This window comes from Gymnoscopelus braueri (genome assembly GCF_963280865.1).
Source record: "Gymnoscopelus braueri genome assembly, chromosome: 3".
Classification (NCBI taxonomy): domain Eukaryota; kingdom Metazoa; phylum Chordata; class Actinopteri; order Myctophiformes; family Myctophidae; genus Gymnoscopelus; species Gymnoscopelus braueri.
This window is the reverse complement of record NC_137612.1, coordinates 18879012-18899016: the sequence shown is the minus strand read 5'-3', so window position 1 is coordinate 18899016 and position 20005 is coordinate 18879012. Positions and strand designations below refer to the sequence as shown.

Below are 20005 nucleotides of genomic sequence, written 5' to 3'. Positions count from 1 at the left end.
ACACTAACTAACTAACTGTACTAACTTTAAATCAATAAGTGTTAGATTTCTTATAAAGTGCTTCTAAATCGCTCCAGGGTGTTAGTGTGAACGTAATAATCCATGTAGTTTTAGTGTTTAATTACTCCAAGGAGATCGGGAGATGGTCTGTTCACTCGCAGCTGCGGTAACCGAAAGTCTCGCCCCAAAGCACGCTACCCACATTTTTTTTCGCGGACCAGCGGTTCTTGTATTTGTTTTACTGAGGATAAGGTTAGAAATAAGTTTAGTATTAGGCATAGTTTTACTGATGTTACGTTTAGGAATAAGGTTATAGACATAGTTTACTGAGGTTACGTTTAGGAATACCAGGTGGGTGACTGTGTTTTGGGGCGAGTGTTTTGGTAACCGTCTGTAGTGGGTAACTGCGCATGCGTCCGCAATAATACTTTCACTTTTTACTCTGGTAAGGTGAAATCAGACTCCTCCAGTCAGCACTGACCCAAGTTTGTATATTTGTAGGCCAAAGACATTTTGTAATGTTTGTAAGGTTTCTTTATTACATATTGTGTACATGAGAGTAAATATTTTGTAGCAGCAATAAAATTATTGGGGGGACATTTATATATATATATATATATATATATATATATATATATATATATATATATATATATATATATATATATATATATATATATAAATAATATATGCACACCGTATATCTAGGTGTGCCCTGGGATCTTTTGGCTATGCCAGGTGTGCCTTGGCACCAAAAAGGTTGGGAAACACTGGTCTAGACGACTCCCTTCTGGATCTCTAACGGACCTGGACTATGCGGATGACACCTCATCAACCTGCAGGTTGACCAGAGTGGAGACAGAGTGTGCCATGGTTGGTCTTGCGCTAAATTGCAAGAAAATAGAGATCCCCCCCCCCCATAACATCCTCCCAGTCCATCTACAGTCAAAGGTCAATGACTTTAAATACCTGGGCTCATGGGTCAGCTCGACAGAGCAAGTGAGGAAATTGCTTGCATGCAGGGCTCTGAATGTCATGGCAAGTGTGTGGAAGTCCAACCTCCCCCGACATATCAAGCTCAGCTTCTTCTCAGTGCCTGTTGAGTCTGTTCTCATACTGTATACGACTGTGAATGCTGGACCTTGAACCTTGCCCTACAGAAGTCCCTGTATGGGTGCTACACCAGAATGTGCTGTACTAAACATCAACCAGGGATGGCATACAGGAGAATGAGGCTGGCCAGTCACTGCCATAGATACCAGGAGCTCCCTGCCAGCAAACCTGTTCCGTGAGAGACAATACACAGGCATCAATCATGAGGGCGTACCACACCAAGTACCTACATAGATGTACTAAGGAAAGATGCAGCGGTGGAGAGCACTGGTGAGCTAGCCAGATGTATGGAGGATTGAGATGACTGGAGAGTGGAGACGAGGGACAGCGAGAGCATTTCGTGTTTCTGTTGCCGTGGCAGCTGCCGGCTTCCGGCACCGGCAGCTGCCTATATAGCTTTGTTTGCCTTCGCTGCCTAAACCTAACCCTAACCTCAGTAAAACTATGCCTAACCCTAATCTCAGTAAAGCTGCCTATATAGGCAGCTCCGATGCCACCGGTAGCTGCCGAGGCTTAGGACGCAGCTGGCGTGGCAAAGGAAACACTGCCGCGCCGTTGCCGGTAAATGCACTCGCTCCTTCTGCTGGAGACGCCGCTGGAGGGCTCATCTGAGGACAGCCTACTAGTGAGAGAGAGACTTGTAGAGATGCATTGATGGAATTCTGTTGGCTAGATTGATGGGACCTCCCAAAACTGAAACAATTTGGGGGAAAGAAGGCTCTTTTGCCTGCGTACAATGTCTTTGATGGTGCATCAGGGGATTTGATCAAGTTGAAATTTTATTTAAGTTGATAAAACGCCACTACATAAACTTTGCCAACTTGTCCATTTAGTTGTTTCTCCCTCAAACTGCGCCCCCTTTCCCCCAACAAAGGATGAATGTGTGCCTGCTTATTTAACATATCTTTACTACCCACTCATTTTATCTCGTGAATACAAAAAATAAACATGATCAGGCAAAGATTCTCTGTGATAAAAGGGGTGATTCTTTCCTGAAAGGAGGAAATCAAACCTCAGAGTAGAGATGCGTTACACACTGCTCATGGTCCTTCTCAGAGCTGGATCCAGGCGGAGGCACTTCCCTTCCAACTGTCCCATGGCTCAAATGGGAACCAAATGTTTGTGTAAGGTTTTCCTCGGTGCAAGTGTGCTGTTTGTTTTGATTGGGCTGGAATGTCTCTGGTGGAGAAGAGTGTTCTCTCTGACCCTCAGTCTAGTGTCAGTCATCTCGCGGTGCTATTTATAGTCCTGATTGGCGAGGACAGTGTTGTGGCGGTGGTAAGGCTGTTTTTGTAGTCTTGACAAGAAGTCATTTTTCAAAATAAATGGGCTGCAGTTCAGTTTCTTCAGCGTGCAAACTAGTTTCGTCGCTGGAGTGAATTTGCAAGTAGTCTAGTTCAAGGATATATTAACCCTTGAACAACATAAACAGAATCGACAAGCTTTGAACATTTCAAATGGTGGACAAATTTGAAGATGATTCAATGATAAATGTTCTTTTCACGCAATTGAACCACCTCTCCAAGTACAAGCTCTCATTAAGTGGTACGGATCAAATAACTCTCCAGCTTGTGATTTCTTATTTTTTTGCGATCCTGTACCTTGGCTTTTATGTTTGCTTTTATGTAACAGTGACTGCAAGTCGTTAAGAAGCACTGTCTGACTGCCAGTAACTCTGCATTGTCATTACTAATAACGAATAACACAGTGTGAATAACACTTCTTTTTGTCTGCCATGTCTTTTTCTCTGCCCAGGGAAAGCCTGTGTCCTGAAATGCCTTCTGGATATTCACAAAATCTTTAGGGAGAATGATCCAGCCTACATATTGAATGACCTTTACATTACCGACTACTGCATCTGGATCCAGAGGGTCAAGTAAGTTCATCACACACATGCGCACGCACGCGCGCGCACACACACACACACACACACACACACACACATACACACGCACGCACATGCACACGCACACGCACACGCACACACTCACACTCACACTCACACTCACACTCGCACTCAGCATGCAAAGACAGGTATATCGCAACATGCCCACACACTCATACAGTGACTCACACACCTCAGAGACCTTCATCTCAGAGAATTACCTCCAGGGCCAAGGGAAGTGTCTCTCTGTCCCCATGATGCATCAGTGCTCTGGGGGAGGAGAGGATTAAAGGAGTCATTTGTCACAGCGGGGCCAATTGAATGGCCAAGCCGGTGAGAGATGCAATCTCTCTGGTATCCATTATCCTTGTGTCAAAAGTGTGTTTAAATAGTCTTAGGTGAACCCGTCTCCATCAGAAGTCTAGCGCAATCACACCATATGAGGCTTATCCAGCAGTGTGCACTTATGCTTGTCTTGCCTCCTTGTCTGGGAGCAGTGTTCTACTGGCATTACAAGCCGAACAGTTCCTTCCCAAATGATAAAGGGTCCACAGCTCGACTACTTTGCCCCAGTGCATATTTTACAATTTACTTACACATCTCAAATGTGAGCCTGCAAGCACATTACTCAGTAATGAGCTGTATTTTACTCTTGGCCAGCGTTCAGCCAAGTGGTGTGCTCATTTGGAAAGATCCCAGTTGAAAAATGTGTGCCTGATGTTGTAGGCCCAGCGCCCAGATGGAGGCACGATAAAAGGTCTGCAGGGATTCACTTCCCCCTCCCCCAACACCCCTCACATTCTGACTTCTCCATTTTTCCAGCAAAGTCTGAATTCTAGCTTGAACCGCAACAAGAAATGCTACTGACATTAGACACTCATCAATGTCTCGAACCAGATTCAGTGGTCTGACCTTCCGCCCATCTCTTTTGCCACAGTAGACCGAGGGAGAGGGTGGACAGAATAGAAGAGGGGCAAGTATATAGGCAAGGCGGCCTCTTTGTCCTGCTCCGTGTGATTGTGTCGGCTTGCTGCATCGCTGTCAGCCCAATGAAAAGCTCAATCATTCTCTCTGGCTCAGCCCCAGTCTAGGAGATGAAACGGCGGAGGAGGGCACCTGAGGTTGAGTGTTTCTCCATCCTCTCCCCTCTCCTCTCCTCCCCTCCCCTGCTGTAGGGTAGAGCTAAATGTCAGCCTGACCTAACATGCTGACTCCTACCACACGCCACATCAATCATTAAATGGATTAGCCTGTGCCCTCGTAGCAGTGACCTGTAATTGAATGGTTACATTTTCCTTTCACTGTTTAGACATTTTTTCCCCACCCCAGTCAATAAACCAACCAAAAGGCATTGTTGCTTCTTCCCTCAATATGTGTTATATCAGCTGTTGAGCAGACAAAATACAAAAACTACACGGAGTCATTGAATCCCTCTTAAAGCATCATCTATCGCCTTCAGGGCACTTGGGACACAACTAGAGCTGTCGCGGTATGGGCTCTTCTTCCATCTACTGTACAGTTCGAAATTCCATGCGTACTCCTGCAGCTCCATTGTTCTCAAACTGTTATAGGTAGGAGAGGAGGTAGGCAACCACATGTATGATAGCGGAGACTTGTCAAAATGCAAAGCCGCATTAGAGCGCCTCGCTTGAAGCCAATAGCTCTTGAGAAGAATGCGGTCCGCTATCGCATGTATGTGGTTTGTTGTGGCATTCCCTTTGTGCGCCTGACGGGTTTGATGACAGATTGTGTAAGCATTGTTTTCCCTCACTGTTAGATGTTCCCCCCCCATGCACGGGATTTGTCATCCTTAGCTGAGTCGTCTCTGGGAGTGTGGATCGGTAAGATGAGATGTAATCTATACCCCCGCCGCAATCCTGTATCTCATCGCTCCCTATCCTCAGACAAGGCAAGACGTGATCAGTCGCACATGATGGACATGCCGATTAATGAGTGTTTGCCGGCTGGGGGCCTTGATTTATGCCATCTTGATTTATGCCATCTCCTCCCTGTCCCACATGCATTTCTACTCCTAAAGTTCCTCTGACTGCTGAGACATCAGCCTCGAATTTACGGCCTCATAAAGACTTCACTGTGATTTAGAACGTGGGGGCAGGCCTTCCCTTCTAACTCACACACATAGCCTACAAGGGGAGAAAGTTGACCCCACGGCCCCTGGAATGAAGAGTCCTATCGAGCATCAAATTACTCCTATTTCACCTTGTCTCAGTGACACCGAGCGCTTTATTTGTTTACTACACCGGAGAGCGTTCCAAAATTCCTCACACACTTCCTTTGTGGAAACTGTGGCAACTTTAACCTCCCACACCCTTCCAGTTCCTAATTATGTCTGAATTGTTAGCAGAGCGAATGTTGTTCCAAATGGAGCAGCAGCCTCTCTACTCCATTAGTTTCTGCGTGTGCTTTTTGAGAGTCCTCGGATGCCAAAGCCCCCGCAGAGTTGCTGGACTGCAAAGAAAAATACAGTTTCCTCATTTTCTCCCTCGCTCTCACTCTTCCCTTTATCAAAATGGCCTGGATAGAAGCCAGTGTAGATTCATGGTGGCCAGCATCGACAAAGCACCATAATACTGTGTTTCTGCACCTCCGTTGAATCGGTAGAGCTTGAACTTCTTCTTTCACTTCACTCCTCCTCCATTTACTCTCTACCACAATCAGTAATTGGGTCAATTAGATTCCAGAGCAAAAACGCCATGGTAATGTGATCGGTGTGCTTAGGGTTTATTTACTCCCAAGATGGAGCATGAAAGTATGGTTAGATTCATTATTAGATTCATTATTTTCAAAATGTTTTGATGCAGAACACGTTACATTGTTAGCTCTTTGTTTGTACTCTTTTCTGATCTGTGAATATGTGAGCAGTCTGCAAATGCATGAATGTGGCAATTTTGCAGTGTTTTAAATAAAGGTCTTTACACACCAGGAACAAAACTACTCACTTTGTTTGTGGTGAAAAATCAACCTTGATCCAAATAAAAACATGTAGCGTAATATTCACCGTCGGTGTGGATATACTAATTACACAAATAGTAATTTGATTGCACTAAAAAACACCCCCTGTGTGAGGACCTTAATGTACCTTAACCTGAACAATGGAATTATAGAAAGACATTCAAAATGATAGTGCGCCATGCCAAATGAAAACAACAACACACATGGACAACCTTTCTCCCAGGTTTTCTCTCTCTCTCTCTCTCTCTCTCTCTCTCTCTCAAACCCCCTCCTCCCATTCATCTCCTGTATTGTGTATGACAAAGGCCAGAGGAGAGAGTTGTCCACAGCACTGAGGAAAGAGAGAGAGGGGAGGGAGGAGTTGGGGGGGCGGGCAACAGTTACCCCACAGGAAAAAACCTGCTGCTCCTCCAACAACGAAGATTCTCCTGGGGGCCAGGGGTCAAGCCATGGGCGGTCAGTGTGTCAGCTAAGCCCCATGGATAGACGCCTGTAGAATGTACTTGCGTGTTGCCACTTCAACTTGTATACCTCTGCCAGGCCTGGCTGGTCAATTCACCACTGCGCTTGTAAAGCACAAGGCACTCGCTACCCTGATTTTCCCAGGGGGCCACCTAGCCAGAATACAAATTTAATATTACGGGCTATTTCCATGGTTGTCCCTTGACTGCATAGCCGACGCAATAATTCAGGCGCTGTTCATGAAGGTCTCTCTCGGACGACTCACAAGGCGGCATCACATCTGTCAGGCATGTGTCCTGCAGTCTTTGATGTTTCAGATAGCAGACCGGCGTCTATCCGATGTGTGAGCCTCTAGCGCAGACTCCGCAGAGACAGAAGATCTTAGTGCCCCGCTGGGCAGAACAAAGACACGAGTGTCTCCCAGCTAACAGGGATAAGTAGTACAGATTTCCTCTCTGCATGAGGCCTCGCCATCTTTTGTCTGGTTACACACACGACCGTCTTGCACATGCACTTACACACCCTGTTTGCATAAGTAGGACATTAATTTAATGATGCAAGCATGAATGAAGCAATTTCCTCCCAACATTTTTGTATTTTGGAGCCGATGACTAGTTTTGGATAAGAGATTATTTGAACTATCTATGACTGGCTGGAGCTAGGGGTGGTCCGTTCATGATTTTTGGGGCTGATACCGAATTATTATTATTTATTTGTTTTTTAGAAAAAGAAAATGTTTACTCTTTGCTACTGTAGTATCTGTACTGACTGTCACTTCTTAGAATAATTTGAAATTAAAAAGTTTTAAATTGAATTTTCCCCCAAAATCAATCGATTAGTTTGATTAACTGTCGCTTAACTGTCACTCGAACACTTGAATATACAGTCGAATAGGCCTATACCTGGATTCTTCTAAACTCAAACTGATGAAACCAAAACCAAAACCAAACAAAACCAAGATGGTTTTAGTGAGAAAGTGCAACCTTTTGAGTATGATGAATGGAGAAAAGAGCTGCTTTTTGAATTTTGAAACCAACAGGGAAGAGAGGAGACAGCGAGAGAGATCTTGTAGAAAGCTAAACCTAGCTAGGAGTGCAGACTACGTACGTACAGTACTCCCTCATCCCACAGTTTGACTCCGGTGAGTCAGGTCTGAAAATTCCAAGCCAAGCCCAACAGGAATCTGAAATATTTCTGTTGAAACACAAGCCTCCAGGCTGCAGGTCTTTGTGAGCGCAAACCAGACTGAATCATTTTTTGATCATCAATTATGGCTGGGATTCTTCAACACTATTCATGACTTCGGGCCAAACCCCAGCAATCGTGCCAAACCCCAGCAATTACATGAGCAGTGATCAACAACTTTAATTTAAGTCTTGTCAGATCCTATCAGGTTTGGGCATAAAGTTCAAGATGTACCCTCCATACACTCACTGTCACGGTCATGAGAGCCATTGAATTTTCATCAGTGTATGTCAGCATTTATATTCATATGCAGATTTCTATAGTCTCTGTCTGTGCTTCGCATGTCTAGAATCAGAACGGCAGTCCAGCACCTTTTGACCAGTTAAGTATTCAGTCAAGCTGACACTATCACATCTGCCCGCCCGGTGGCTTATCCATTTCTGCTATTGAATGATGCATTCACGATCTACAGTGAGGAAGTAGCTGTGCTCTTATTACAAGAATTTATACTTCTGAAGAGGAGCTTTATCTGCGACGCCTGAACAGAGACGCGTTGAATGAGTCACTCTTTCATTGAACACGGGCCTGATGAAAGAAAACTGTAGGATGTTATGTACCTTGGCTCCTTCACTGGCAGGAGACACACGCACGCACACACACGCGCACACACTCTTCCTTGTTCTCAAGGACTCTGTCTGGCAGATGGAGGCGTCTTTCTGTCGACAGAAGATTTCCAACCTTGAAAAAGCCACCACTCCTCAGTTTAATGAAGGCAAGCCACAACAGTGGTGTAGTAATGACTGGATTGTGTACAACATCACCCACCTCCCTCCCCCTCATCGAAGGAGCCTTTGTATTCACCGCAGGCGCTGCTTCTCCGACCGCAGAGCAAGGGAGTGGAGAGAAAACAAGCGCGCCTCTCCAATGCTAACTCAATAATGACTTCCCACGGGGCAGAAGAGAATATTGTGCCGTCTTTGAACTGGCAGTGCTGCAGGACACTCCACGGCCCCAGATCCACTGCAGGAAGTTCTCACAGGAATTTTAAAGAGAGAGCCAGGTCTCTACGCACGCACATCACATCTTCTTCATCATCGTCATCATAATCAGTAGCTTACATTAAGGATTTGGTGTCATTTTTTACTAAATTGTCAGAGCAGTGTTTCACAGTGGGTTGTTCACAGTGGGGGGTGGGGTGGGCGGGTGGTTCAAGAATTCAGGGTCATTGTTCATGTTGTGCCTGTTTCCTTTTCTTTTCCCCCAGGGGAACCCCATCCATCCCCCCCACCCTCTCGTTTTCCTTTCACATTTTTTTCCTAGCTTATCCGGAGAATGAGAGTTTTTTTGGGATTCAGCACAATCTATGCGATCTGTTTACACAGTCCCTCCTGAGGTCTTAAATGAACATACAGCCCCTCTCCGTTACTGACTACATTAAATGCTTTTTCCTCCCCAGAGTGGGGGAGCTCGTTAGGGCTGTGTGGTACTAAGGAGCCATCTTGGTGCTCAGCGCGGTGGGTTAATTGGGCCAGCGAGAGTGGCAGGAACCCTCCTCTACGACTAGCAAGGAAGTGAATGGTGGAAGGCGAGGCCCCCCCCCCCCACACCCGCTCCACTACCTCGACCGTCCTCGCACCTTACACATTAATGGATGTGGGCTGAGCCATGCAATGCGTGCATGAGGCCTGGCATATAGAGGTCTCCCCCTAAAAGTCCATGGTAATAATAGGGCTGCTCGCTAACCTTAACTTCACCTACCAGGTCGGATAGCAACGGCTCAAATTGTAAGCATCATGTAACAATAATAATGTGCAAGCAAGGCCCTTATTATAAACCTTATAAAAGGGCAATCAATAAAAAAATAAGTTCTGCTTCGATAAAACGTAAGCTCCTGCAACGGCCACATTTAATGAACTGCTTTGTGAGTGTATTTTATCTTAATATCTTGTGGAAGGAGAGAAATATAGCTTCAGGGTGTTTTTTGGTCCAGACTTGTATTGACGGCACTGCAGTCATGCATTATACACCACCGTAGGCCATTCAAGGTTGTCTCGACTTCTCATCCCCAGGATTTATTCTTGTTTAGGTCTTTCACTCAACTGCGCCGTGTGATTGTTGGACGAAGCTGACAACAGAAATGTTGAAAGCACTAGATCATCCCAGACTTGACTGTTTAAAATTCATATTGCGCTTGTAACATTCCCTGACGTGCAGCATCCACAGAATGCCAAGAAAACCTCACTGAAAAGGAGATTCTGATACTTGCCGGCCCCTCAAGAAGCTCCCCAGCAGTCCTTAAATGGCATTATGACAATCATTACAATGACAATCATGTACAGTATGAAAGACTCTGACATCCACAGTCATCAGAGCCATCAGAGCCCGCCGGCTCCCACCAGCCACACTGCGCTCGGTCTAGCAGCAGCCGATTTAGTTTAGCCTCTCGGGGCTCGTGCGCGTGCGCATGCACGGAGCCCTGCACGTCTCTGTAATCCTTTCAGTCTCTTATCACCTCTCGCAGTGAGAGCAGCAGTGGGGGGAGGAGAAGAGCGATGCCCGAGTTATCTGCTGAGCGCATCTCCCTACACATCATTAAACATCTATATTTCCATATTTCATTGAGCTCCCCCTCCCAAACGCCTCTGAAAAAGGCAGTCTACTTAGTATTCAGATGAGAATGGGATTAAGGGTAATGGGTATTAGATTCGTAGATGGTTATCCCGTGGCTATGTCTTTAGCACGGCGTGCAGTCGGTCAATTTGGCTCCACTGTCTCACATGCAGCCACGCTGATGAAGTTGTACTCAATGACATCGCCTCTCCTATTTCTGTTATCCACACTGTACAAAATATAGTTTTAAAAGGGAGGGGAGGGGGGGGTGGTTAGGGTGAAACATCAGCTTCATTTTACCCGCAACTTTATCTCTCTCCTGTGCCCTGTCTCTCACAGGTCCAGAAAGGTGACAGCCCTGGCCGGTCCTTTGCTGAAAATCTCCCAGTGTAAAAAAGACTTGGGACTGGAGCTGGACGAGCTGGAGCAGGCAGCAGCCATGGTGGAGAAAGAGAAAGCTGAAGAACAGAGGAGTAGATCCAACGGTCCTCAGACCCTCTCCGGTGACGGCGGCGGCAGCAGCAGCAGCAGCAGTGACTCCAGCAGCTCCAGCAGCAGCAGCAGCAGCAACGACTCGTCCGAGGAGAGCGACGACTCTGAGGCTGACAGGCAAGGCTGTACTCACTCAGCCGAGGGAGGGGGTGCAGGGGGTGGAGGGAGAGGAGGAGAGAAAGCCAAGGCCAGCCCTCCTGCGCTCCAGCCCCGGCCCTTGCACGCCTCCCCCGCTCCCCTCCCCCGGCAGCCACCCCCGACCACTGTAACATCATCAGCAGGGAGGAAACCCGACCCCCTGATACAGGAGCTGGGAGAGCAGGTTGCGGAGGAGCTGTGGATCTCCTCCCGGGCTCAGCCTCGTGCCGGACATACCGGTGACGACCCCGCAACGGAGGCGGAGAGAAGCTGCTCACAGCTCGCCGCCACCAGCAGCAGCAGCGCTGGAACGTTCCTAGAGCTGTGTCCTCGCAGGAACCCTTTGCTTGTTGTCAAAACAGACGAGGATCTTGACGAGGATGACATCATTGGCTAATGGAGCGAACGTGTCATTATGGGACTTAAGAGACACGTTATGCCATGTGTGTATGTATGTGGCAGCTTGTTGAACAGGAGGCTGTGAGCCCAGTGCTGCTGATGATGCATGCAGAGTAGGTATAAAGGTGAGTCCTGTTATCAGCAAGTGTATATTTTACTGTATTTTGGTTCTTTAATGAGTTTCTTATATTTCTGTTGTTGTCACTACTATACCATGTCTCTTAGTTCAATTGCGTGTCATTAAAACATTTTTGTGAAATGTATTTTAACATAAAGGAGTTATTTTGTACAGAACTTATGAATAGCATCATTAAAATGGACTTAAATTGTCTTATCAGCAAGCTGTACCACGTCTTTGCTAACATAACATTTATCGAATGCATTTACATTTAAACATTTTCTCAATGTCATGACTGACTTAATGTACTCTACTTTCGTCCTGCAACCATTGTCATTATAGCTGAAAAGTTTTTTTAAATGTTGCTTAGGGCTTACATTTCTTGATATATATAAAAAAATATATATATAAAAACATGCTTCTTGATTATTCAATTAATCAAACAAACAAGTAATCGATAGAATAATCTCTAAGAATATAATTGATAGTTGCAGCCCTACTACATTCATGTCTCACGGTCCATTTCAGCATCACAGGACTACAGTGTCTTAAATCTCTGCATAATTAATGCCCATAGTTTTCACTATTGCCTTTCAGTGTTTTTTGAAAAAGCATTTTTATTTTTTTTCAAAATCAATTTCCTTCTGGAAACTGTAGGCAAAGCACTCACCAAGCGTCATTGATTGAAGCAGAGAAGACTGTGCCGGCGCTAAAAAGGGGGGTGAGCGGGAGCACAGGAGTGATTGATTCATCTGGCATGAATGGAGGCGCGCCGTTGACACAGCTCAATATCATCAGCTGTGTCTAGCAGGCGAGAGAAAACAAACAAGGAAGCACATGTCAGGCAGATAGATGAGGGCTGTGCGCTGGTGCTGCAGCACGGGAGCCGTTTGTTTGAGATAAGAGCGCCCCAGGGCCGAGGCAGCCATGAGATTGGGGGGGTGGGGGAGTTAGGGGTTCAATAGAGAGCAGGCAAAGGCTATCTGCCACTCAGTCCACCTCCATCCTGGAGACACTCGCATTACAGTTACATTACATACAGTTTGCATTAGCAATTACCTATATTTTGGTTAGGGGGAAAATTCCCATAACGTACATATACCACATTTTTCACTTCCTGAAAGTGGTAAATTAGGCTTGTTAGGTGTAATTGAGGGCAACAAATGACTCGAATGACCTACATTTCGTAGAAGCACAAAAGGTATCGGGGCCTGGGAAGCTCATAACTCAGGTGTAAGTGGGTGAGGGGAGTGATTGATCATGTGTGGCCACAGCATAGGCCCCCATCTTTTCAAGGAGATTTCTCTCCTGCGTGAATGAATGAAGGGAGCCGAGGAGCCACTGGTGATGATGGCTTCTTAGCCAGGTGGTCTCTGTGGTATTGTGTTACCGAGATGGATGGCGTGGTTAAGCGCCTCCCAAGCAGAGGCAGCCTCCCAAGAGTGAGCGCCATCATGCCCGTGACTGAGATGAGTTACAATACGAAAGTCGAACCCATTTTAAACTCCCTTTCATTCTGGGGGACACAAGTCCGGGGACTGTGTTGGCCCCGCAGGCACGGTTTCCTCTCCCCACCGGGGTTTCACATTGATTAAGTGACAGTGGGCTCCGTTGCCGTTTTTCATCTTAAAGTGGCCCACGTATTCCCCCATTAGCTCAGCCGTCAAGGCACTCGGCCGAGGGAGTCGCAGCCAAGCTTGGCACTTCAGTCTCTTCTTCTGCAATTAATACTCGTGGAGAGACATTTTTCAACAGACTACAACCCTATTTTAATGAATGTGGTTGATAAATTATGCAAGGCATTAATTAATGGAGCGTGTATGCACTATTTTGACTTGGATTTGACAAATTGGCCCCCCTACTCTAGTAGAGCGTGTGCCTTTTGACCCTCAGAGGTCTGGAAATTGCGGTAATGTGTCCCAGGTCTAATTTGCACCAACTGCCCTCAGAATGCTGTCTAGCCCTCTGCCTTGTTTAATTAGCCTACCGGTGCTTAAAGGTGTAATGGTCGAGGAGTGTGGGAAAGAATGGGATTAGCAACACCATCTGTCTCACCCTGGTGAGAACTTTACCATTATGAGCTGACAAAAGAGTTTGACACCACAGAGGTTAAATAGGTGTGAGGACATGTAGGCCTGTCTGGTACCACCGAGAGGGTCATCGGTAGACTCTTCCATTTATACTTCATTGTAGGTCAATAGCGGAAATAGCAGTTCTACAAGCTTGTAGATCAGCTATTTTAGCCGTTTGTGAAATATGTTAATTTAAATTAATTTATTCATTTTACTAGGAATGCTGCCTTGCAGCATTCAATGAAGTATCCCGTATTCCCGTAGTGAATGGAAATTTCTGAATTATCTCTCTTTACAGGATAATGTATTATGCTCCCTTGTTTTCATTTCCAATGGAAGGCAGCCGCAAGGATAGTATCATCACTGCCCCCTCTCTCCCTACAGAGAGAGAGAGAGAGAGAGTGAGAGAGAGTGAGAACAGGACCTCGTAGTTGATTGTAATAGAAAACTCAATCTCCTCTCCCCTTCCTGAGAGGCAAAGTGATTCTGGTGCTTGAAAAGATTAATAGCCCTCAAGAAGAAATGAATCAGGTGCTCTCCAGGGCTTGACTCCTCCAATGGGCGTACAAATAGAATTCCTTTTGTGCTCTCCCTTATTCGCATGGCTGTGTCGCCTGCACAGCTCCGCTGTCCCTTTGTGGCCCTAGCGCTGGATCGTGTTGCTTAAGGCTTGGCAGGCAAAGAGGCGACGGCGGCCATGCAGCTCCAGCACTCATGAGGAGAAGGCAGTTTCACCTGAACCAGCTCTATAGTCTTGGATAAATAGGGGAGGAGCCTACTTAGTCTGAAGGTGTTTATAAGTGTGTCCAGGAACAGTGTTTCTTCAGTGTGTAATTTGACTTCTGGAGGAACTCTGAACTGCCTGACCCACCTAGACAGCTTGAGTATATTTTCTTGTATTAGCAGGTTGCTTTAAGTAGCTGTACTTTGCTCCAAAGTATCAGTGTTGTATAGTTGGTTTAGCTTAAAATTAGTTTGTTATTTTTTGATTAGCCTATTGTTAGGTCTCAGCTGACAGCCCCATTAAAGGCAGTTTCACCTGAACCAGCTCTATAGTCTTCGATAAATAGGGGAGGAGCCTACACTCCTCGCAGGCGATTAGCAATCAGTTGAAGTGGCCTTAAATACTTGCTTTGAAAGCGTCAGCTTTTAAGCGGCGGCCAGCAACCGAAGGCCAGGCGACCAAAGGCGACAGGCGACTTTGTCAAAATCCGACTTAGTCAATTTACGGCCTTCCACATTGAGTGCTTCTTCTCTTCATAAGCAGCAACAGTGTTTAGTGATATATAGTAGTGTGATAGTAGTAGTACTTATAGTAGTGTGTATATGTTTAGTGATCTACGATGTGTTTTCTTCCTATTCCTGTCCTCTCCTCTTCCTGGTGGTCGCAAAAACACTGGGTTACACCCAGATGTCGCGATACAACTAATCTAATATATCCTACTCTTTCCACTCACGTCGAGCAAGTGGTAACGGGAGGGCTTTGGAATTGCCACTCGGCTGTGGTGGAAGGCAAATCTGCTTTCATCTCAGCCTACGCATCCTTGCTCTCCCTTAACTTCCTTGCTCTGACTGAGACCTGGATCAGACCAGAAAACACTGCTACGCCCGCGGCTCTGTCAGATGTGTACTCTTTCTCTCACACTCCCAGAGCCGTGCGGACAGGTGGTGGGGCTGGTCTGCTAATTTCCAGAAAATGGAAATACTCTCCTGTTTCACTGTCACAATTCTCTCCTACCTCATTTGAATTTCATGTGGTCACTGTCTCTCATCCAGTCAAGCTCACCATTGCAGTTGTTTATCGCCCACCGGGCCCTGCTGGTGGCTTCCTGGAGGAGCTGGACAATCTAGTCTCCCACTTCCCTGTCGATGGCTCTGGATTCATCCTTCTGGGTGACTTCAACCTCCCGACTGAGAAGCAGCTAGACCCACTACTTTCGTTTCTCGCCGCCTTTGACCTAGTTATTTGCCCATCTCCTCCTACCCATGAGGCGGGCAACCAACTGGACCTGATTTTCACCAGAGGCTGCTCTATTGCTAACCTGTCTGTCACTCCTCTTTCCAGTGAAAAGGGTAAGAAACTCTCTGATCACTACTTCATGTCCTACTCTCTCTCTCTCTCCTCTCCCCCCTCACAGCCCCTCCCTACCCACATGATTGCCTCACGTCACAATCTTCGCTCACTTTCCTCCACTGTTCTTTCTTCCTCTGTTCTCTCTGCTCTCCCTGCCCCTGAATCCTTTGCTCTTCTATCCCCTGATACCGCCACAGATCTTCTTTTCTCTACTCTATCCTCTTCTCTCGACCATCTCTGTCCCCTCACCACCAGGCCTGCACGCCAAACTCCACCTGCCCCCTGGTTGTCGGACTCAGTGCGGACTGAGAGACGGAGCCTGAGAGCGGCTGAGCGCAAATGGAGAAATGGCAACCTCCTGGAGGACCTTCTCACCTTCCAATCTCTCATTTCTACTTTTTCCTCCTCTCTATCAGCTGCTAAAGCTGCTTTTTTCTGCACTAAAATTCAGGCTTCTGCTTCCAACCCTAAAAAACTCTTTGAAACTTTCTCCTCTCTCCTGCAACCACCCCCCCCTCCTCCCTCCTCGTCCCTCCTCCCCGACGATTTCGCCAACTTCTTTGACAAGAAGGTGAACGATATCCGATCCTCCTTCCCTCCTCCCCCGGCTGGTGCCCTGCGCACTACCCACACCCGTCTGCCTGCCACCCCCCCCTCTCTACCCTCATCTACTCCTCTCCCCCCCCCCATCCCCTCTCTATCCCACTTCTCTCCCCTCTCCCCTAACGAGGTCCTTCTCCTTATTACCTCTAGTCGCCCCACCTCATGCTCTCTGGACCCGGTCCCATCCACTCTGTTGCAGTCTATTGCACCTGAACTTCTTCCCTTCTTAACCCACCTTATTAACACCTCTCTGACATCTGGCTACTTTCCCTCTACTTTCAAGACTGCCAGAGTCACCCCCCTCCTGAAGAAACCGACACTTGACCCCTCTGAGATCAAGAACTACAGACCGGTTTCCCTTCTATCCTTCCTATCTAAAACTCTCGAACGTGCTGTCTTTAAACAACTGTCCTCCTATCTCCACCAGAACGACCTCCTGGACTCCAACCAGTCTGGGTTCAAAGTGGGTCACTCGACAGAGACTGCCCTCCTGGCAGTGACGGAGTCGCTCCATGCCGCTAGAGCGAACTCTCTCTCCTCCGTTCTGATACTCCTGGACCTGTCTGCAGCGTTCGACACGGTGAACCATCAGATCCTCCTCTCCACCCTCGAGGGGATGGGTGTCTCAGGCTCTGCACTCTCCCTGTTTGCATCCTACCTGACGGGTCGCTCCTACCAGGTGATGCTGAGAGGGTCTGTGTCAGAACCACACAGGCTCACAACTGGGGTTCCCCAAGGCTCGGTTCTGGGTCCTCTTCTTTTCTCTCTCTACACTACATCTCTGGGTGCTGTCATCCACTCCCATGGCTTTTCCTACCACTGCTATGCCGATGACACCCAGCTAATCCTCTCATTCCCCCCCTCTGATACCCAGGTGGAGACACGCATTGCTGCTTGTCTGGCTGACATCTCGGAGTGGATGTCGACAAACCACCTGAAGCTCAACCTGGACAAGACCGAGCTGATGTTCCTCCCGGGGAAGGGCTGTCCGCACCGAGACATGGCCATCACCATTGATAATGCTGTGGTGACCTCAACTCGGACTGCGAAGAATCTGGGTGTGACCCTGGACGATCAACTGACGTTCTCGGCAAACATCGCATCAGTGACGAGGTCCTGCAGATTCCTGCTCTACAACATCAGGAGGATTCGCCCCTTCCTCACGGAGAAGGCAGCCCAGGTGCTCATCCAGGCTCTCGTCATCTCCCGCCTGGACTACTGCAACTCCCTCCTTGCTGGTGCTCCGGCATCTGCCATCAAACCCCTGGAGCTTGTTCAGAAAGCTGCGGCTCGTCTGGTGTTCAACCGCCCCAAGTTCTCCCACACAACCATCCTTCTCCGCTCTCTACACTGGCTCCCCGTAGCGGCTCGCATCCAGTTCAAAACCCTGGTGCTAGCCTATAGGGCAGTGAAAGGAACAGCTCCTTCCTACCTCCGGGCTATGGTCGATGCCTACACCCCTGCCCGACCACTTCGGTCTGCCACCTCGGGGCGACTGATTGCCTCGTCACTCAAGGGTCCTTCTGGCCGATCCACACGGTCACGACTCTTTTCTGTTCTGGCCCCACAGTGGTGGAATGAACTTCCCACTGATGTTAGGACAGCAGAGTCACTGCCCATATTTCGCCGCAGGCTGAAAACTCACCTCTTCAGGAAACACTACCCTTCCTCTCTGCCTGACCTACTTGTTGTTAACTAGTTGTACGAACGCTTGTTTTCTATTGCTGTATTGTTTATTGGATTATTGGATTGTTTATTGGATCTTGTTTAGTCGATTCACTTATTTGTTTTAGCTCATGCTCATTTGATTTAGCTATTTTGTCTCATCTGTTTAAGGAAATAGGTAGCTGATATATTGCACTTTTACCTTAGCGCTAGGTATACTCTTGGTTGCTTGTTTTTGCAGATATTGCACTAAAGACTTCTGGTGATTAGTAGTTTTCGTTCCCTACCTATGTTGAATACACTTATTGTAAGTCGCTTTGGATAAAAGCGTCTGCTAAATGACTGTAATGTAATGTAATGTAATGAGAACCAGGTGTCGACGTTCCTCCCTACGGCTCATCTCTTCAAGGATTTGTAGGCCGTGCGCCTGGAATGACTGGCATACGGAAATGAGGGAGTGAGTGCATGGGATGTGTCAGTGTCTCTAAAGGCAGATAGCATTGACAGGAGGAGATTATCTAAATGAGGTCTTTCCATTGCTCTTAATCGCAAAAACAATAAAATGCCTCCCCCTCATGTTCAGTGTGCTTGCGCGTGTTGACAGTGCCGGCGGTATCCACTTGTCCTTGGCTGCGCTGCCTGACTGATTCACTCTAATTGGTGTGAGCAATGTCTGTTAAATCACTCCTTAACTCTCAGTGGACATATGCTATCAGGTCACTTAATGCTGCAAATGACTTCTGCCATGCTAGGACTGTGTGCCTTTGTGTGCGTATGAGAGAGATCCTCAATCTCATCTTGTAAAAAAACATCGGTATGCAGTGACATGGCACCCTATCACAAAATATGGATGAGAAGAGTTATCTCAAAGATCAGCCATGTAGGGATGCGCCCGCTAGACCACCGCTAGATGTGCTTCCAGTACAACAGTGCAATGTGCATGATGACCAAGCCCAGTCCTATAGCGACTCGGCACCCAGCTGGGTAGAGAAGCGGGTCTGGGTTTCATACCGCTGAGTTCGTTCCCTTTGCCTAGCCAGGCGTGGGATCCACTCCTACTCCTGGAAGTAATGAACTCAGGCGATGAACAGCCACGGTCGGTCACTGTGTCTGGCTGTCAGGGCCTCCATTGTTCCTTCTTTGGTTTTCGGGAATACGCTGCTTCGATTGGTTCGGTTTTCAGGAGTAGTTCCCATGCCCATTCAAATGTATGTCAGCATCCCAGTGCTGGGCCTTGGCAAAGTTGGTCATCCAGAAATGTCCCACAGTCCATTGAAATGCATTATAACATCCCAGTGCCGGCAGAGAAAGTCAAAGCACAAGTTTCCACAAGTCGCGGCTAAAAAATAAATAAATAAAAAACAGGGAAAAAAGAAGCAACCATGCATGAGGTCATACATGGCCACAGGCTTTCATTCCATGGAACTCCCACCTGCAGCCCACAGCTCACAATGTAAACATGACACGCTTTGTTGAACAACGGAAAGAGCTCTGTACTCTTCTATAGACTTAGATAATGGACCTGTGCCATCCAGCCATGAAGACATGAAGCCTCTACGGTACACCATGTCATGCACTTTTAATCATTCACAGCAAAGCAGATCTGTTGAGATTGCTCTTCCATTTGACATGCTTAGAGCATTTCCGTCTCAATTGTCAATCCTGATGCTTTAATCTGAGCTGGTCCAAGCCAAGGCATGCATGTGTCAGGAAAACAAAACAGCGAAAAAAAATCGTATTATGTTTGTTTTCATAGCAAAAGCAGCTGTCAAACATGATTAATATTTCAGCATGCGACGGTGCTGGAGGGAGTCTGTAAGTGTTAGGGGAGTTGGAAACAACATGCTGACACTTTCTGGATTTCTCGCCCTCTGTGCTTCCTTCTCCATCTTCGCCTCCCCACACAGTAAAATCCTCAGTGTTAATTGTACTACACATTGGCACACTTACAAATGGATAAATGAACACTGAGCACTTTTACTGCTTTCATTGAACTGAGAAGCTCTTTTATGAGAGCTACAATAAACGGACAGGATGAAAGTTAAGAAACTGCATGGGTAAAGCTTGTGTGGTGGTGTCAAGCTCTTTGGTGTATTTCTTCATTTAATGCTGTGGTGGATCATGAAGGTGTGTACATGTTTCAGCACATTTTTCTCTCAGATAAACCTCAGAGGCGGCGGCTGTTTGTTCTGTGTTGTGTCCAGGGGACCACGACC

The 20005-nt window shown here is 47.1% G+C and overlaps 1 protein-coding gene across 1 annotated transcript in view; it reads left to right on the top strand.

Annotated features, from left to right (window-relative positions):
* The window catches only part of shq1 (SHQ1, H/ACA ribonucleoprotein assembly factor), a 33410-nt gene extending 21668 nt beyond the window's left edge, over positions 1-11742 (top strand). The window contains exons 11-12 of the mRNA XM_080424020.1: positions 2869-2989; positions 10568-11742. Coding sequence (XP_080280146.1) covers positions 2869-2989; positions 10568-11255 — 809 coding nt within the window. The 3' untranslated portion in view covers positions 11256-11742. The remainder of the gene's footprint in view (positions 1-2868; positions 2990-10567) is intronic.
* Positions 11743-20005: the final 8263 nt, after the last annotated feature.